Source organism: Gouania willdenowi, chromosome 1 (genome assembly GCF_900634775.1).
Source record: "Gouania willdenowi chromosome 1, fGouWil2.1, whole genome shotgun sequence".
In the NCBI taxonomy this organism is placed as follows: Eukaryota; Metazoa; Chordata; class Actinopteri; order Blenniiformes; family Gobiesocidae; genus Gouania; species Gouania willdenowi.
In genome coordinates, this window is record NC_041044.1 from 23,905,922 (window position 1) to 23,926,878 (window position 20,957).

General features: G+C 38.1%; 2 protein-coding genes across 3 annotated transcripts in view; both read left to right on the forward strand.

Annotated features, from left to right (window-relative positions):
* Window positions 1-9,280, forward strand: part of LOC114480493 (nucleosome-remodeling factor subunit BPTF-like) — a 41,031-nt gene extending 31,751 nt beyond the window's left edge. The window contains exons 21-29 of one of the 2 annotated variants that reach the window (XM_028474726.1): window positions 673-800; window positions 1,921-2,038; window positions 3,293-3,510; window positions 4,335-4,575; window positions 4,997-5,217; window positions 5,450-5,566; window positions 5,656-5,817; window positions 6,727-6,807; window positions 9,151-9,280. In XM_028474726.1, the coding sequence (XP_028330527.1) occupies window positions 673-800; window positions 1,921-2,038; window positions 3,293-3,510; window positions 4,335-4,575; window positions 4,997-5,217; window positions 5,450-5,566; window positions 5,656-5,817; window positions 6,727-6,807; window positions 9,151-9,177 (1,313 nt within the window). In that variant the 3' untranslated portion in view covers window positions 9,178-9,280. The remainder of the gene's footprint in view (window positions 1-672; window positions 801-1,920; window positions 2,039-3,292; window positions 3,511-4,334; window positions 4,576-4,996; window positions 5,218-5,449; window positions 5,567-5,655; window positions 5,818-6,726; window positions 6,808-9,150) is intronic. The other variant, XM_028474794.1, reaches the window with a different exon arrangement.
* On the forward strand, window positions 9,187-19,411 carry LOC114480602 (nucleosome-remodeling factor subunit BPTF-like). Its single transcript, XM_028474924.1, has 7 exons — window positions 9,187-9,373; window positions 9,474-9,784; window positions 10,031-10,204; window positions 11,132-11,324; window positions 14,135-14,219; window positions 16,971-17,157; window positions 19,309-19,411. Exons 1-7 carry the CDS (start codon window positions 9,320-9,322, stop codon window positions 19,343-19,345), a joined length of 1,041 nt encoding a protein of 346 aa, XP_028330725.1. The 5' UTR covers window positions 9,187-9,319; the 3' UTR covers window positions 19,346-19,411.
* The last annotated feature ends 1,546 nt before the right edge of the window (window positions 19,412-20,957 follow it).

Sequence of the window (20,957 nt, forward strand, 5' to 3'; positions counted from 1 at the left end):
CCTTGCCATCTCTGGTTTCACGTGATCTCATGAAGAAATCCTGCAAACCAGTATGAAACACTGCCTTTGTCAGAGTAAAGTTAAAATGTAGGATGTGAGTTCATGCATAATGTATGAGCATAAAGCCTCAGGTTTGTTGGGGGAGACCCAACTAAGCTTTCAGTGACCCTTTGAAGACGTTATTTACCCCCTCGATATATATTTACACAAGCTGTGTTCAAAAGCTGGCCCTCTAGCATCAAGCAAAGCCCACAAATAATGCATTAAGATGGTTTGAAGCCAAGCATTGGTACAGCAGTCTTATTGTAGCATGAACATGTGTAGCCACTGCTTAACTTCAGTACGTGACCAAAAACTCATCTCTTATCAAGCCAACTACGCTAAATATGTTGCAAATGTTGCTCTGAGTAAAGAAATACAGTCATAGTCACACTATGTCTTGTAAAACATCCAAAGACCACACAAGTACATGTGAGTAGGTACTTAGACCCTGCAGAATTTCCCCATTTCAAACCGCAGCTCATTTCTTTACTTTTTGTGCTACCTGCATGAAAACACCCTTCCTGTTCGGGTTCTCTTTCTCTCGTTGCTTTCAACAGTTGCCCTCCTTCTTCAGACTTTCTCACTCGTTTTTGTGTGTACTGTATGTGTGTGCGTGTCATCTTGTTTCAGGTGGTTTTCAGCAGAAAGTGTTAGGCATCATCCCATCCAGCACAGCAGGCGGTGCTCAGACCTTCACCACATTCCAGCCCCGTGCAACCACCCTTAACATCAGACCCAACACCCCTGGCTCCCAGCAGCAGTACCACTGGTGATCTGTCTGTGTTGGTGCACAACTGATCGAGCAACTTTAGCTCTCCACTACTGAACAACAATGTGGTGTGCCAATTTGTACCTCTCCCACGGAGGTCAGTTTGTCTGTTAGCAGGCTTACATCAAAAATACTGACGGGTTTTGATAATATTTTAGCCAAAGATAGACCGTAAACCATCAAGGATTCCATTACATTTTTGAGAAGATCTGGATCAAATGATTTGGATCAGTATCAAAAATCAAAAAATCCCCATCTCTCATTATTGGCAAAATTTTTGAAATTAATATCTTGGTTTATAATTGACTATTTTTTTTTTTTTTTAATTTGACTTAGTTAGTATGGGTTGGTTTCTCATTAGCCCACCAAGTATAATCTGTATCGGATCCAGATTGCACATTAAATTTCTGTTGATAGAAATTTCTTCCAAGCCTTTAAAGTGTGAATGATCATGATCAGGATCAATGATCCAGATAGTTACCAATCTCTGGCAGAGTATATTTGGCTCTTGGCCAAATGTTGGCTTTTGTTTTTTATTAGTTCTTATTCAAGGATGGAAATACATTTGCAGTATAGTACGTAGTTTGTTTATATGTAATAGATCACAATGGTAGTAGTTTTGAGGTGTGAGTATATCTGAACTTAAGTTTCAGATAATGTTGAATTTGTTAAACAGCGCATGTTAGAACGGAAATTCTGCCCTTCTAAGTGATCAAGTCTTTAAAATTTCGCACATACCAACAAACGTAAATAAATGTTCAGTTGTATGAACGGGGGGGGGGGGGGGGGGGGCATAATGGAGTAATTTGGTTACTTTGATTAGTTAAATTACTGGTCTTCAATAAGTTTGATTGAGACCATGTGTTGCATTTTTAAAGATTTAGCTTGTAGCTGATTTTAACCTCTGGTCTCAGCATAATGCACACATAACATTGTCCAGTAAATATATACATTCTCATGATATATTTCAACAATGAAATACATCTAATACTATAGTAAAATGTTGTGTTGTGTGTTTGTGCGCCCTGAGAGAAACTATCCACACAGTAATGGATGCATTGCTGTTTTAGTTGATGCTGATTGGGGCTGTTGTATCTGTTAATTGATCTCAGGTTCTGGCCAGTGGTGGTCAAATCCGTCCAGGGATGACTGTGATCCGAACACCAATCCAACAGACAGGAGCAATGGGAAAGACAATTCTTCGCACACCCCTCATGGTGCAGCAAGGTAGTCTTTTTGAACCCTCATATCAACAGCACATGCTCTGAGAATAAATCTTATGAGTCTCATGAAGTTGTCAAATACATAGGAATATTTGGCATTAAAAAACGTAAATTAGAATGTTCTATTAAAGGTTTGAAGGGATATAGAACATTTTTAAATAAATGTTAAGTAATAAACTTAAAGCTGCAGTTCGTAAGTTTTTTGGGGTTTTGGTTTGGCGAAAAATCCATGATCATCTTATTATATTGTGTTACATATTGTAGTCTAAAGTGTTCTGAGTGGACAGTGAATGTCTTCTCTTTCTCCTGGCTCTGTAAATGAGCTTTAGAAATACAGGAGCGTGACGCTGGACTTCAGCCAATCATGAGATGTTTCTATCAACAAGACGATCCCATGAGCTGTTTTAAGCATTACTATTGGCTGCTCGAGCCACTCGTCAAAAGTCTCTGTGCGTTGTTGAGCTGAGAGTGGGGAAAGTCCCTTGGCATATCTTCCAGCTGAAATCTCTAACACGACTTTTGGCACAGCGGTTACACAACATATCAAGAGGAAAAAGGAAGACAGAGGTGGAGAAGCAACAGAATAAAGGCTCAAACGTGTGCGGCGGACTGCGTGCGATCTGCTTTCAATCAGCGCAGTCCGCCCCAAGTCAGAGAGATAGAGTAATAACAGACGGAATAGTTAGCTTATTAAAAATTGTCTAAGGTGAAAAGAACAGACCCAATTCATCTGCAGTGTGGATGGAGTGTGTCTGCTCTGATCAGCTAAGGTCGGCTGGTATGTAAGGAGCAGCTCTGACTGTGAGCCTCTTACTGTCCTCACAGCAGCAAGTGATACGTGCTTTCGTGTCCCTAAAACATCTGAATACTCTCCAATAACACAAGATAAAGTCCCTACATTTGTTACTGGTCTTTATGGAGAAAACCGTTGCAAAATGTTCCACAGTTTTTGCCTGTACAAGAAGACCGGTAAGGTTTGTTCAGAAGGGGAGGGGGGAGCATGGCGCACCTAACGATTCTACAAACTGCAGCTTTAGTGTAGGAAAATTCTAAAACAAACTCCTCAGAATGAAAACCATTTTGCCCTCATTATGAAAGTTGTACTGACAAAAACGCCACTTCTGTTTAGGTCCTTATTGCAAAAGGTCGGTGTATGTGAGACCAATCTTTCCACGATACTTTGACTCTTCCTAGTCACAGTGAGGATATCTTATGTGTGTCTTACCTCAACTGAATTCTTCCTCTGTCTTTTCTCCAGGTCAGGGCGGCCACCAAGTGGTGACGCAGATCATCCGTGGCCAGGCTGTTTCTACGTCAATATCTGCTGCCAGCCCGGTAGCCACAGTCACTGGCCAGGGAGGGGCTAGTCCCAACGCAGCCGGCCAGACGGCAGGACAAACCCCACCCGGCACCCCGCGGGCTCCGGGGCAGGGCCAGGTTAAACTCACCATGGCACAGCTCGCTCAACTCACACAGGTTTGTAATAAAAAAAATCCAGCAGGGGAGTGTGAATTTCTGAAATTCATTATGTTTTCTTGAATTATTAATAAATAATTTCCTTCAATCAGAGGCTTATTTGGAAGCAGGTGAAAGTTAGTGTGAAGAAGATGTTGAATGAGCCAGTCTGGTATTATCGCTGTCTTTGAAATTAAGGCTGACCAATACCAGTTAAACACTACAAGTAGAATGGTTTTGTCTTTGTAAATGTCATTTTTTAAATTAGATGTAGTCTATTATCATTCAGCTGAAGACAATTTGAATGGATAAATTAAGATTAAAATAAAATAGATTTATATTTTTGTTGAAAAAAGGATGAAACCGATAAAACTAACATTGGTACGAAGAGAATCCAAACACAAAGCCTTTTTAGTGCGCCTGTGACAAACTGCCTCCGTACTGGTTACAGGACATTAGTTAGTATTCATAGTATACAATGTAATTTTTTTGTCATTATACAAATTTGTTTTGGTGAAAAGAAAAATGTTGTGGAGAGTGAAAACAATGGAAGGATTATTTTTGTAGCCTCGTAATTTTCAAATCTCTGTATCAGTGCTAGTTTTTACTCTTAAAATCCTTTGATCCAGAATTGTCCCAACATTCACTACCTCCACGGCTCTTTCACTGTCTGGAGAAAGTTGTATTGTCTGTATTTGTGCAGGAAATGAGATGGATAACCATCATCTTGTAAAATACTATGTTATCAGGGATTAGGTTTGAGTTTGATTTTGTTTTAAATGTGAAGCAATGAGACTCCTCCAGGATTAAGATTCTCACTAAATGTGTTTTAATTTTTCCCACAGAAGCAGCAGGCGCTGTCCGGTGTGGACAGGCAGGCAGGTGTCGGGGGTGCTCAGCAGGCTCTGACGGTCATGGTTCAGGGCCAGGGTCAGACCACAGGTCAGTTGCAGATCATACCTCCCGGGGTCACAGTCATTCCTGGCCCCGGCCAGCAGCTCATGCAGGCATCGCTGCCCAATGGACAAGTTCAACGTTTCCTCTTCACATCCTTGGCCTCAGCTGCCACTACCACATCAAGTCTAGGTGAGAATGGATCCCTACGCAGAGGTGATTGTGCACAAAATGCTATAAAACTAACACAGGAGTGAGAAGGTCATGTGTGTTTATCGCACAAAGTTCAGTAATTAAGATAAGAACATTTTAAACATTAACGTCAGTGTTCTTTGTATTTATTTATTTTTCTCCAGGAAGTAGACAGAGCAAAAGGTCATATCACTGATGAATCCAAATTTTCTTTTTAGATCAGTCACAATTCAGCTTTCTTTGTACTTTGACGTAAATAATTACTGTAACTCTGTTAAGCGGAGTTTCCTTGACCTATTTTTTCAACTTTGGTTTCCTATCAAAGTTTGGCATGAAATAACAGATTGATAATAAAAACCTAGTCTTTGCAATAATACTCTCTCTAAACCTGATTTTGTTTTTTGCCATCTTCTTTTTTCAGCTGCCACACCTCCCAGTCAGACCAACTCCACTTCTACCAATTCCACAGTCCAACCTGCACAGCAAGCCACTGCCCCTTCACCCGCTGGCCCTCAGGTCCAGATACCCGCCCAGACGTCCATCCAGTCTCCCACCTCACTGCAGGTTAAAACACAAGGAGGGCAGATACCAGGGCAGACGCCCCAACTCATCAGCATGACTGGACTGCAGCAGCAGGTACAGGTATGGCTTCACAGGAATCACTCACTCTCAGACCTTCATCTTTAGGTAGGAAGGCAAAGCTGCTCCAAAACAATAATATATTGCTTACAAAAGAGAAAGTATATGTCTAATTAGGACTATCTGAGCATCATAATTCTCAGATTTATTTTAAATCTACACAATCTGGATATTTTTTTCTTTAAATCTATTTTTCTCCGATTGAACATTTTGTCATTTTTCTGTGCCTTGGCAGCAAGTGTTGGCTCAGCTGCAGGCCCAGCAGGGTGGAGGCTCCCTGCCGCAGCACATCAAACTCCAGCTCCCCATTCAGATACAACAGAGTGGGACCACCTCAGCTCAGGGAGGACAGGTATCACTCTCAGCCCTCAGTCAGATCACCTTCACACGGCCTTCCATTAAAAAGAGTCCCAGATTGACTCTTGGTCTCTTTCTGTACAGATTGGAAACGTGGTCACCATCCAGGCAGCTTCTGTCCAGGAGCAGCTGCTGAGGATCCAGCAGCTTAGAGAGCAGCAACAGCAGAAGAAGAGACAAGCAGCGGAAGCCAAACGAGAGCTTGCACTTAGCTCTGCTAGCCAGAGCGACATCATTCAGAAACAGGTTTGTCTTTAAAGCTAGGGTAGGCGATTTTCTCCAGATGCAGTTTGTGGTTGAAATTGTCTTTATGTCCTGACAGAAATTAAGATCTTATGTACTCTGAAAAAGGAACGAAAAAAATCCATCATCTGTAGCAGCTGTAAATCTAATAACTTCGACCAATGGAAAAAAACAAACCAATTTTTAAACCAATCACGTCTCCCTGTTTCCATCCTCGTTCTCGACCCCTCACATGCACGAGCTCACGCTGAAAGCGCGTCACCGCAGACAGAGTTTTTGGTCACGTTTTTAACATATACTGTATAATGGTAAAGTTTGTTTACTTACTGCTGAATTAGACATGAGACAACGTAGTTTCTACACAATACAAGCGATGAGCTGAGCTCCTCTTCTGCATGTGAGTGAGACAGAGCATGGGGGGGAGCGAGGGGGGTAAAGGCGGAGCCGTCGGTGAAGCCACATTCAAAATCATGCTAGCTTTTGAAAATTACCTACCCTACCTTTAAGCCAAGCAATAATACACATGTAACACCAGATTCTTAAAGGATTGATTACAGTTAATAGAAAGACAGTTTTTAACACTTAAATAGGCAGTGTAAATATTTCTTAATCATTTTTTTTTTTCATTTTAAAACCAATAATCTTTAGCAACCATTGCTCCTGCACATAGGGAAGATCATAGGATAATTCCCTGGGTTTTTTTCTCAATGCTGTTTTTCCCCACAGTCAGAAACATGTACAGTATGTTACTTTCAATAGTCTCCAATTTGTCTCATTAACCATCTGTATGTTGGTCCTGTGATGGACCAATTAACTGTCTATGGTTCCTTTAGTAAGCAGCCACAGAATAACAGGCTTAGAACAAAGATGATATTAATGGAGTTTGCTCACATATTTTCTCCTATTTTTCAGGTGGTCATGAAACAAAATGCTGCCATCGAGCACTTGAAGCAGAAGAAGACAATGACGCCTGCAGAGAGGGAAGAGAACCAGGTTTGTAACCACTCTTTGATGATGATGATGATGATGAGTTTATTTGTCACTGCACAGTTTCATCCTGTCCAAGAAAACATGAAAAAACAATCACACATAATAACATGGGAGCACAGGAGCGGGAGAACTGTGGTTCGCCACAAGGGCGGCACCCGTTATTTAGATGAGAAAATGGATAACGACAATGGGTAAGAAGAATAGGTAAAAAAAGGCAAAAACCAAACTAGGCTCATTGTAGAGAGGGGCAGAGTTTGGGATTTCGAAACTCTTCAGCAACATTGCGACGAGAACCAACAAAAACAACAACATTCAAACTCAATACAACAGCACGTTAGCACACTTTGGTTTTTATTACCATAGCAATCAGCAATTCGTATTTTTAATCTCTTAAAAGGTTGAACCCTTTCCATCCAGCTGACGATTCAGTTGTCATATGAAACCAACAGCCTCACAGTGTGTTTTGTTCATTTGACACTGTGCTGGGAGAACAGCCCAGGATGGGAACCTTTGGGTGTGTGATGTCCTCACCACGACCCTACGAGCTCTAACACATGACTGCATTCATGTATAAATAAAAGGTGCTGCCCTATGAAAACACACTTTAGCAGTCAGGTGCGACTGTAAATTTGAAAGTTAAAAATCTTCCTTGTCTTTTTTTCTGCAATCACACTTTTTTTTCTGTTTGAAATTTCTTCCTTTTTTTATCAAACCTTCAACCATGAGAAAAATAAATCCCATTAAACAATAACTTAAATATGGTTGCATTTAGGAAAAGCCGTCTTCCTTGCTGTGCTATTTGCTGCAGTGCAATGAACCTCTGACCTGCAGCTGACCCTGACAGCCGTGTCTTCACGCCCACAGACAGTGTGTCAACACTGTACCCCTTCACGCGGACCTGACATACCAAACTCCAACTATGTGCGACATCACTGCAACAGCTCCGTCTGCTGACTTTGCTGGTTTACATCCTTCTTTATTTTCATTTCTTCATCTTGAGCGAACTTTTCCTTCTCCTGAAAAACAGGATATTTTAAGTAACGATGCAGAGTTTCAATTACGTATCATTTTTGTGTCACTTTTTCTTAAAATTTCAACATTTTTAAGATTGTGTTTGCAGTGCCTATAGTCTGTAAGACTCAGTGGCCGCTCTCTGACCTGAGCAGCCGTGAATGTTTTTGTGTGATTTTCACATGAACACACTCTGAATGAAGCAGCAGCAGATTTCGATCATAGTTGTGAATGTTAGCAAACACAAGTGAACACACCGAGGACTTGGAGCTATTAGTTATGTATATTTATTGTCACAGGCTGAAATCAGATTTCTCCTACTTAGAGAAAATTTAAGAAGAATGACCAACCTTTTCCGTCAGCATGCAACTTGTTGATTTATTGCAGGTGTGACACCAGTCTGCTTACTTCTACATCATTTTATTTTGTGTGAATAAAAGATATGATTAGGTTTAGTTTGAGCTATGCAGATGCTTTTGCTGTAGCTACTTTAGGAGAGTTTTTTTGTTTAAATTTGGCACCCACTGAACAAAATTACAAAGATGACATTCTCAGCTATAGGGTTATAAAAACACTAACAAAAAAACAAGATTTAAACTGTGGCTTTGGTCACTATTTCCAGTCCCCATCAACTAAAAGCATTGTTCAGAATCAGAAAGTTTTTTATTCGCCAAGTACAGTTTAAAAACAGTAAAAGGAATTTAACTTAGTAATTGGTGTGAAAAACAGAAAAAGAACAAAAAACAAACCAAAAACAATAATAATGATAATATGGATAAAGGATGAATAATAAATATATACATATATCCAAGTGCTACAGGTGTTGTGTTTTGACTCAGAGATAAATTCTGGAATCTACTTCCGAAATTATTCATTGGTTAAAACCTTTAAAAAGCCCTTTCCACTGCAAAAAACTTTCTTGTGTTTATTTTGTTGAGTAATAATTTGCAACATAGTTTTTTCCAACTACAGTTTTTCCCCTTACTTAACTAAGAATGAATCGAAACAAAGGAAGAATAACTAAACACTTGACATTTGTATTAATAATTTTATTCAACCAGTGGCCTTTTTTAGGCAGGCGCAAGTTAATTTGAAGGTGTGGGACATGATGGTAAGGAACCAATCGGAAGAAATGTGTTGGAACTTAAGACAGAGCAATACCGTTGATGGATATAAAGAATATAATTATCATGTAAAACTTAAATATAACTAACGAATGATGAATTTTGATCTGAAGAGTATCTTGTTAACCCTGATCATAAAGTACTCACTTTTCAGGATGTACAGGAGTGTAAATATTAAAATTCTAATTTACAGTGATCTGTTTGTCTGTTTAGGATGATTGTGTGCAACCAGGTGTGAAGTTTCCTCCTGGATCGGCGACAAAGATGAGAGGCAGGAAGCCAAAAGGAAGAAGAAGGAAGAGGTGTTGGAGGCGAAGAGAAGGCTGGCCAATGCCAGTAAACTGTCCTCACTCCTTTACCGACACAAGGAGAGTCTAAAGATGGAGATCCTGAAGAAGAGGGCACTTCTGGATAAGGAGCTGCAGCTGGAGGCTCAGTACATATAACCATGAAACATTCTAAAAGATTGGATTCATAAAGAAACAAATGTGGGCATGCCTAGAGAAATAATTGAGCTTTTTATCTAATGGTGTCCAGGAGGAGCTAAAGAAGGACCTGCTGCGGATGCGTCGGGAGAAGGAAAAAGCTCAGGCTGCGGCACAGGCCGCAGCTGCAGCTCGCAGCCAGCAACAGCAAACGGTGACACACACGCATGGCATCACCTCTCAACACCACCACGCCACCACTGTCTCCTCCTCACACAAGACGAAACGAGAGCAAGAGAAAGAGACGGCAACATCTGCCAAGTCTAAGAAGAAGAAAATGATCTCCACGACGTGCACAAAGGAGAGCAAGAAAGACACAAACCTCTACTGTATCTGCAAGACGCCTTATGACGAGACCAAGTAAGATCATACAGAATACAAAATAAAGTTTCTTATTTGCGATTAATTGTGATGACAGGAGAAGGGTTTAATACGAAACAACAAAAAAAAAAAACAAAAACAAAAACAAAATGAAATCATTCTCCAATCATTTTTAAGAATCTTTTACAAATTGTTCAGCATCAACTTTTAAAGTGTCATTCAGAGCAGAATGAACAATTCCAAACAAGCCTGTGGAGTTTTGATCGTGGCTTTTTTGTTCCTCAGGTTTTACATTGGCTGTGACCTGTGTACCAACTGGTATCACGGAGAGTGTGTAGGCATTACAGAGAAGGAGGCCAAGAAAATGGACGACTACATCTGCGTGGAGTGTAAACGGAGCCAGGAAGGCAGCACCGAGGAGCTGTATTGCATCTGTCAGACGCCTTACGACGAGTCCCAGTAAGCAGCAGCAGCTCAGTGGTCACCACACTTCCTGTGGTCAAGGCACCTCTGGGACCTGTGTGGAGGCTTGTTTACGCTGTAGGAAAAGTGAAAGCACAAACTCGCTGTGTAAACAAATGTTGATCTTTTTAATTAGCGGTGTAATTATAACACTTCAAAGCATGTCGTCTAAAGCTTTTAATTCTTCAAGCTTTTCAGCTTGTGCACAACAAGTTTGGTGTTTTAAAATCCATTGTCAACGGACCGCAGTCATCCAGGTACATTTAGATTTAGAGTGATAGATACTGTTTAACTAAAGGACTGAGGCAAATGCACAAAAAAAACTTTGTGTTGGCTCACTTATCAAATGTTATAACATACAGCATCCTTCATGAAAGTTCCAGGCATCACATTTAGTCTAATTGCTGCTTGTAAAGATTCTGCTATTGTCTGATGCTGCACGTAAAACAACTTTAGCTGCAGGAATATTTACTAAAATATTGTGTTTTTTTTAAAAGAAGTTAAACACATCATTGGGCCTCATAATTGAATTGTAAGTTATTTAAGAAAACAAAATCCAATCATATCCACCTCAGGTTTTTATCGAGCCAAAGATGATACTAATTAGTGTAATAGAGTTTTAATACAAACACAGTCTCTCCTGAATGTCATTTTGCATTAGGTGTGAGATTGGGCTCGAGATGTTAAAGGTGTTACACTGTAAGTCGAGGGAATGTGCGACTCAAGTTCACCAGAGTGAGTTAATCCATTTAAAATCTATACTCAAATAATGTAAATTTTAGCAAAATCAGATTTACCTCAAGTTTTTAGACAGTTATTACATCCTTAACGTTAATTGCCAACCACCCCATTGGCCCTAAAACATTAGTTTGCATCTATTGATCGTGAAAAGCCCCAAATCTCAGCTGCCTTTTTTATTTCTAGGTTTTACATCGGCTGCGATCGATGTCAGAACTGGTACCACGGCCGATGTGTGGGGATCCTGCAGAGCGAGGCCAACCACATCGACGAGTACGTGTGTCCACAGTGTCAGTCGACAGAAGACGCCATGACTGTCTTAACGCCGCTCACTGACAAGGACTACGAAGGTCTGCGTAGAATCCTGCGTTCCTTACAGGTAAGAAAGCGTTTATAAACATGCATGTACTGTTTATGTGCTTGGAGAAAGCTAAATACAGAAATGTGAGAGATGTGGCATAAGAGGGTTGGCACTAAGATGGCTATCTAGCTATTTAAACAATCGATTTCAGTATGTGGAAATGAATGGTATAAAATCGCAACAAAAAAATATTATCTTGTGGAATTCCACAAGGCTCAGTTTTGGGGCCTAAGTTGTTTACATTATATTTAAATGATATTTGCAGTCTCCCAATTTTTGAAATTAATTATGTTTGGTGATGAGACATACATATTTTGTTCTGGACAAGACATTAACAATTTAATTTCATTAGTAGAAAACAAATTGACAAAATTAGAAAAATGGTTTAAGAAAAACAAGCTTTCCTTAAATGAAAAGAAAAAATGGATGTGTTTATGATCGTGTAGGACAAATTAGACTTTGAAGTTGTGTCTGAATGGAACAGACATCGATTGTGTCTATGAGACCAAGTTCTTGGGCGTGATCATAGATTATGAGCTTTGCTGGAAGCCGCACATAAAACATCTTAGTAAATAAATATCTAAAACTATTGGCATTCTACATAGAACAAAAAGTATATTAAATATAGTGTCTAAGTTGCTTTATTTATCTCTAATATTGTCTTAGCTGGCCTATTCCTCAGAAAGCTGGGGTAATACATGCAAAACATATATAGATCAATTCATCAAATTACAAAAAAAGATCATTAAGAATAATACATAAAGTGGAATTCTAGACACATACTAACAAACGGTTTAAAAAACTTATGGATTTAGTCAAGTTAAGTGTTAGAGATTCTGTTCCAAGTAAGAAATAAAAGCCTTCCTTTGGCCATTATTTCGTTTTTTAAACAAAAAGAAGGAAAATATAATTTAAGAAGGGTTTATAGTTTTGAACAAAGTAAATTTCGAACAAATGTTAAAAGATGATGTATTTCTGTTTACGGTGTTAAAGTTTGGAATGATCTTGAGGATCACTATATGTTTATGAGTTCACCTTCTATGTTCAAAAATTCTTAAAAAAACCAAATGCTTTGCACGTATTGAAATATTTATTTGTATTGTTTTTTATATAATGCTGTTTGGGGATGGGCTGCCATAAGCAGTTACTGCTTCAGCCCATTCCATTTTCTGTTGTTTAAATGAATGTTTATTCTGTGTATTGAGTTGTATATGTTGAATGACAGCCAAGAACTAATGAATAAATATCAATTAAATAAAAAATGATAAACTAATCATGGCTACAGAAATGGATGATTAAGAAATGTCCACAGTAAAGATGCACGGTAACGATTTCCCTTTTTTGGGGGGATTGGTGATCGGCCGATCCTTGCATATGAAATTGATTTTAGACATCAAGAAAAAGTGACTGAGACCAACTAACCTGTGTCATGTTCATTCTGTCATTACCTGTTGACTTTTTAAAATGTTACTCATGATGCACTTTATTATTTTTGTAGAATATCTGACTTTTAGGAGCTTTTGTCCTGTAAGCAAGTTATTTTTAGAATAATATTTTTACTTTTAAATATCCACAAAGCTGTTGCATTTGGACATTTATCATTTTTGCACTAGAAGGAAATCTAAAACTCAGAACACTTTATGGGTGGTTTTTTGTTAGTTTTCCCTGTAGTTTATTATTATATCATCTACCCCAAACCCTGTGATATTCTTTATTTGTAACACCAAAATACTGCTGTGCACTTTATTTTTTGTTAAAAAGCTCCAAACATGTCTGCAGTGTAACCTGTTGCATAAGTTTAGTTTGTTTTTAAAATGTGAAAAATGTTCAATTCTATAATTTGTAGAATAATTTATTTTTTCTGCGGTTGCCGAGGATATTGATGAATATGATGAACAGATTTATGTGTTTCTGGGACTCAGCTTCTGATTTACTTTTAAAAAGATCAAACTCAGGAATTCATGCTGAGTACTGACCCTGTCTGCTATCCTTACTGTTATATTCTCCTTTGTTATTTGTTTTGTGTAAAAATATCTAATAAAAATAAAGTATCAAAAAATAATGTGATAATGAAAGACTAAAGGAAGTGAAATAATTTAGCATTTGGACAGCAATGTTCTAAACTTTTATGTTTGAGATAGCTACCTCATGTGCAGTTAAAACATGGGCGACCGTGGCTCAGGTGGTAGAGGGTCGTCTTCTGATTGAGAGGTTGGGGGTTCGATCCCAGTACCTGACTATGTGTCGAAGTGTCCTTGGGCAAGACACTGAGCCCTAAGTTGCTCCCAGTGGTCGACTAGCACCTTGCATGGCAGTCCTGTCCCATTGGTGTGTGAATGTGAGAGTGATTGGGTGAATGAGCTGATATGTAAAGCGCTTTGAGACTGCTTCAGTGTGGTGATAAAGCGCTATATAAAATCAAGTCCATTTACCATTTAAAACAGCAAGTATTGATTTATGCATATTGTTCAATGTTTTACAATAAATTAAAAAAAAAAGATGGGAACATTCAACATTTCAAAAAATCGTCGTCAGAAAGTTGCAATCGGTGCACCCCTAGTTCACTGTTTAGGTGCCTGTGCAGTGATGCAGTAGTAGTGTTCACCCCAGTGATGTGTCCAGTGCTCCCACTGTGTCAGAGTGGTCAGTGTGGATGTTATCTGATGGGTTAGGGCTCTCGTACTTGGACAGCTGCCTGGTCTCTGCACTTTGCTTCCTGACATTCTCTGTGTTGTTGACCCACCTGCTCTCACTGTCATTCTAATGGTGCTGTTTGTTTACCTTCACTGACTTTTTCTGTTGTTTTTCTCTCTCTCCCTCCTTTGCAGACACATAAAATGGCGTGGCCTTTTTTGGAGCCGGTTGATACCAATGACGCTCCCGACTACTACAAGGTTATTAAGGAACCAATGGGTGAGTGTGTCATAGTGTTTATTTTCCATCCAAATTCTGCGCCTTGTTTAGTATAATCATAAATAGATACATGGGTCAATGACGTGACCTCATGATATTTCATAAAATGGGCATCATCAGACAAAATATTCTGACTTTGAAATGTTATACAGGACTAAAAATCAACAAATATGGCAGAAAATACATTTGAATTTGTTTTGATTAATTTATCATTTCATTAATTAAGAAATCGATAAATAATTGATTAATCTAAATATATTTTAAAGATGTTTTAGAAAGAGTAGTCAATGCTGAAACGTCACACCACATGATATTTTCGACACTTTAAAAAACAGTATAAATTACAGTAATGTTTTTCTCAAAATTCAAAGTGAGTGCATATATAGGAGAGGTACTACATATATTGTATCTTTTTTATGCATTTAAAAAAAAAATGAAACCGAAAGAAATGCAGTTGGACAGAAAATAGCGTGGTCACTTCATTGACCCACATACAGAGTGACTGATTGGTGAAAAAGAAGGAATAAAAAGGGTTTCTTCATAGTTTTGTGCGAAAAAGAGAAGAATTGTAAATGTGTGGCTCCTGTAAATAGTTGAGCTTTTTAGTTAGTTAAATAAAAAGATAAGCTACAATCTAACTTTGTAGAAAAAATATTACCACCAAAAACATCATTTGTGGTTTGGCATTACCTGTCTGAAATATTGAAATAACAATGATTGCAATTCATTGTGTGGGGGGGCTGCCCTGCTACTGTTTCTGTGCTGACTGCGGTTTAGTTTTACTTCCTCCAATAATCATCATAGATTTGATGCTTACATGGGAAATAGATGGCAAAAGGTTGATGATTCACTCAGCACTGCTCTACTGGGACATTTAGGATGGTTTTATGGATTTTATTATCCCACGCCACAAAATGTGGAAGGGGGATATAGGTTATAGCTCGGTCCATCCGAGCTAAAGGGGACAACTTTTTTCAGAAACTGATTATGATAGGATAACCAAATTTGGTGTGTGGCTTCACGGTATCAATACGTTGATGGAGTTCGAAAATGAGAAGCGCGCAATTGTTTTTTCCACTTGTGCCGTTTTTTTTTACTCTGTTCGAGGTATCTCCAAAGGAGACAACTTTTCTTAGAAACCGTTTAAGATAGATAGTAATTTTATATTCTGATGTGATATTTTCTTATGTATACATCCAAGTTCTTAGATTTAGGACATTTAGGAAAAGGTTGTGAGTTATGATGACAACCAATCTGGCGGGGATGTTGATGACCGTGTCTTCTTGTTTGGATATCATTTTTCACAGATAATGTTGACTATTTAATGGAAAAGGTGTTTTGATGACCAAGAGAAAAGTGGTGCAAGAAGTCTGTTTTAAATCAGGAGAATGTTATAATTCTCTAGATTATTTTTTAATCAATTATTAGAGATTCTCTAGTTTGCAGCAAGAGAAAACAGGAACTTAGATGAATTCAGGAATAAAAAGATAAGATGAGTGAAGTGGGACAGTTTTTATTCCCTAATAGCTTAAGGCTTTGGAAGGTAAACTCTCTATCTTCAATATTAAATTCCTGGAACGGGCCAGCGGGGAGGAAGCCCTCCAACTCAGATCAAACTGGCCATGTAAATGGGGACATGCGTCACCAGGGCCTTTTTGATCTTTCATACAAACAAACCATTAATGAGCTGGCTCAGGTCGGCCGGGCTCCCCACGGAAAGGGCTCAGGCCCACACTTAGATCCTGTAGGCCCGCCCCTCTCGCTTCCACCACTAAGAACAGTCCTTGTTTGTTTTTAGTGAAAAAAGGAGCGTGCTTGGCTGCTGTCATTGGACGTTTACAGAGAATTGTTAGATTGAATGTGAAGAAGGAGAAGAAGGGCTTTGATATCACCCCTAAGCTGCTAGCAGTTTGCCTCCATGCTAACAACCTGAATCAATAATTATCGTAACAGCAGCAAAGGGAAGCGTTTTAGTTATCTTAGCTGTTTTCCTTTGAGACTGATCTATTACCAGGGTTCCCGTGGATTTTTAAAAGAAATTAAATTCATAAATTTAAAAATAAGGCCTTAATTGTCATTAAAATGTCTTAAATCAATGTTTCAAAAGTCTTACCTTTTAACACATAAGTATGATTTTATGATTGTAATTAGTGTCACATTTCAAACTAAATGGCATCATTCGTTTTAAAGAAAAAAATGATGACTTACCGTAACATTGCGCAATCACGACAACGGGACGGACTACTAAACAGTGACGTGGTTCCAGCAGGACTTTCAATAACATGGGGAAATGTAAATTTAACAAAAAATTGACTGTACAATAAGATTTTTCTTAATGTTTTTTATTTTTGTGTTTTTAGATTTCTGGCTATTTTTGTAGTCATTTTATGTGTTTTTTAGAGTTATTGTTATTGATTTAGTCTGTTTTATTTGTGTATTTTACTGGCATTTTGTGTATTTTTGTGTGTTTACTTTGGGGGGCGCCAGTTGCACGTCTGCACTTGACACTGGAAAAAATGTGGTGAAGTTGGTTGTTTGTCTTAAATTGAATTTCAAATGGCAATAAAAAAAAGTCTTAAAAACTATTGAATTTTCTTTGACTGAATCTGTAGGAACCCTGATTACCATCCAACTGTTTATTAGCTTTTCATCACCTCAGTCCCAGTTTTTCTATTGTTTGGCGTCTACCACAACAAACATACTCTACTTGTACCAGTTCATCAAAATGTGTCTGTGATGCTATTTTCCCAGACCTTTCCACCATGGAGGAGAGGCTACAGAAACGCAAGTACGTCAAGCTGACAGAGTTCGTAGCAGACATGACCAAAATCTTCGACAACTGCCGCTACTACAACCCCAGTGACTCGCCCTTCTACCAGTGTGCCGAAGTTCTGGAGAACTTCTTCGTCCAAAAGCTTAAAGGCTTCAAAGCCAGCAGGTAAGAGGGGGAACGATGACGTGATGAGGAAAAAAAAGAAAGCATTACTTGTCTTTTGTCAGAGTATCCAAATATTCCAACCAGATAATCAGTGTGTATCTCAGAGAGTGTTATTTAAACTTCAAATTTCCTTAATAATCTTTTTTTTTTTTTTTTTTTTTTTTGTCTTGCGTTGCTACCAATTGCTCAAGCTCTGAAACATTGAACAACAACAGAGAGACACTGCTGATAATAAGTGACAACACAGCACTTTACAGCTGGTTCAGCTTCAAACACTGTTGATACACTTCAGCGTAATTTCATTGTTTTACTTTTTAGATGATTACAATTCAGTTACAACTGCTATAAGACAATAAATCAATAGTCAGAACATGTTGAAATGAAGCTTTAAGAAGAAAATTATTATTTTATTTATTTATTATTTATGTTGTTGTTGTTAAACATAAGGATTCTGTTAAACACATCCTGTTTTGACAGATTAGATTTTATAATTAATTAACAAATAACATTTGATTAATAAATCAACTTTAAACATTAAAAAATACACAGGAGGGGTGAAGGCACAAGCATGTGCTATACAAGTCCTCATACACATGGACTGTTAATGGAAAGTAAGATGAAATGTATTTAGTATATGTACCTGTACGATAATAAAGGCTGATTGTCATCATATTATTAAACTAATGCTGTGCATTAAAATAGCAAATGTTCTCTAGGTGGTAAATCACTTATTTTACTCCTGCAAATGTCGCATCATGCTGCTTTACAGAGAACATTTGGACAGAAACATCATTCATTGAAACGCACAGACATGAAAAATGTTGTAAAAGCAGAACATCCAAAAGATTTCAAGGATTTTTATTTGTCACTGGTGCTCATGTGAACATGTGCAGAACAAAATTACGTACCCAAGTCCGCAGTTAAGCCTTTTATAAATGTATTATTAATATTTAAAGAAAGAAAAAAAACACAGTATATATACGAGAAAGTTACAAACAATTATCGCAGCAGCAGAAGAATGTAAGCAAGTGTGAGAGAAAAACAAGCAAATGTGGAGTTAAGTTTTAGTTCTTCACATTTATTACAGAACAGTTTAAATCAATGTCTGCAGTCCACCTTCTAGTTGGATCCATTTTATTTGCTGATCAGCTCCATGTGCATGTATTGACTCCATCCATTCTCTCTCTCTCTTTCTGTGTGTGTGTGTGTGTGTGTGTGTGTGTGTGTGTGTGTGTGTGTGTGTGTGTCTTACAGATTATGATGTCAAACTCCTGGGTGCTGGGGTTGCTCCTAAAACAAAACAAAAAAAAACAATTTGTTATCCCAGTTGAGGCTGTTTTATCTGTTTTTAAAACGGCTTTAAAAGTTTGGAAACTATTGTAAAAATGTGCATATATTGAGCCACACGTTGGGTGTGATTATTTTTTATTCTGTCTGATGTTGGCAGCCATGTTGGTCGCACAAAGCATCCAAGGGAAAATGTATTTTCCTACAGATCTTACTACAGATTAGATTTCGTCTGGTTTAGAGGGAAGAGTTTTAAAGCTAATCATAAACTCAAGCGTTGCTTATGTTTTTACAGAGGAGTCTATGTGTGTCATAGCAATAGGCCAATGCATCATAATTAATGCAGCAAAACCTTTTTTTTACCTCATCTCCTTTACAAATGCATGCAACATTCATTAGTTTCTTCTCACTGGCTGTTCTCATGTACCATGCTCATTCATGGTCATTAATATCTGTTATTGAAAGACTAATTTTCTGTTTTAAAGGAAATAATAGTAGGAACTGTAAAGATAGATTAAAAATCTAGTTTAGCTTTCCCTAATATGGTGAGCTTGGCAGTTTCCAGTGAGGAGAAGTAAAACCAGTCTTTGTGTGTGTGTATATATATAAATATATATATATATATATATAAAAGTGTTGTTGTTGGGTTTCATCAAATGCTTTAGTAGCATTTCACCAACATGGCTGCTTGGTCACTGTCAGAGTGTGCGACCCACAGGCATCCGAACACATCTTTGTAATGTTTTTTGTACTTTTCCCCCGGTCATATTTTTGTCATATTGTAAAGCTTTTAATAAAAAAAAAAAAGACATCAACACTGTTTTCCATCTGTTTTCTTCCTCCTCTCTTTGCCTGTCTCTGTAGGTCACATAACAACAAGCTACAGTCAGCAGCCTCTTAGCTCTCTGCTTAATGAAAAAAAAAAAAAAAAATGGGTGTCACAGTATCCTCTGAATCATTAAAGACCTGAAATCCCATCAGCCTGCAACCCGAACTCACGTCCTCCTTTTCCTCTGGAGGAGGAGGAATCACCTGGTTCGGTCATCACCTGGGGGAAAAAACTCAGACGTAACGGTAAAACGTCCCACCTTCAGGCAGGGCAACAAACAAGGACGAGAGGTGGCGACAACAACTGAAGAGGCCTGAAGAAAACCTGCTCCGGTCCCAGGAGATGATCAACTGGTTTGATGTTTAGTAGCAAACATGGCCGACTCCAAGTTTGTAGCAGAGCAACGCTTGTGTCTGTTACTGTTGGTATTTAATTTTACCCCATCGCGTAATGTGACGTCTCTTTTTTGAAATGTCAGCGCTCGCGATGGTCCAAATTTTCAGTGTTAAGAAGTGATTCTAATGGGTCCTAGTGAGTCTGTGTATGCATTGACAATTGAAAGCTGTCATGTTGATGGGAATGATGCAGCAGGAACAGTAATTATTTACACTCCATGTTGAACATTGGGCCTCATGCAAGAACAACTCGTACAATTTAGGCCTTAAAGTCATTTTAAATCTGTTCATTGCAGATCCTTTTATTGTTGTTTTTGTGCCCCTGACCCAATATACGAGTGCTTTCTATCAGTCTGAACTTATCTACACCTACATTTTTACCCCAGGGTGTTTTTGTTTGTTCATTTAAGATGAGTTTTAGTTAACTTTTTAAAAATTGTCAATTTGGTAGTTAAACCCAAATTTATTGTGGATCCTTTTTACAATAGAATCAGCATTACTGTAAGTTTTCAAACAATTATTACATTTCAGAGCGTTTCAGACTTTACTACAATATTATCTTTTTTAAAGATGATTATTTCTTTAGAAAATAGTGTTCATGTAAAAAGTTTTAGTTTGTAAACATGTAAAAAACTGTGACAAGACAGTTGTGTAATATTTATATGCACGGGAAACAAACCAACCTGATATTTTGGAAGAGGAAAATGAACCAAAAACAGTGCAGACTAGTTTATAGACATTTAATTTTCAATTTTTACATTTTGTAAGAGGTTTAAAAGGGATTACACAATTTGTTTTGTGACAGTGATTTTTTTTTTAATTGTCCATCCTATTGCTAAGATGGTATTTTATCAAAAATGTGGCTCTCTGTGAATGAAAAGGAACCTCCTATTGTGTATTATGTATACCCCCTAACCAGAGTTTTATAGCTTTGATTGAACTGAGAGAGATCTTTAACCACATTGTTGTTGCATGAGGCCCATCCATGGGTTTTAGTCTTTAACCTCTTCTTCAACCTGACTTGTGTGTGTGTGTGAGTTACACACTTGTCCAGTTGCTCTTCTTGTTGTGGAAGCTTTTGTTATCAGGCAGCTATTTTTGGGGATCACCCTAAACAGACCATCAGGTGTCCACGTGTCATGATTTGACTTAGTTTTATAGTGATCCATGTCAATCTGCTAAGTTTAAAGCTCTCTATTCATCTTTCAGCCACTTCCTTCTGTGTTTTTCATTGAAGTTGACAGGTTGCCTCTGAGTAAGGTTTAATAATTGGATAATAGACCCTCCCA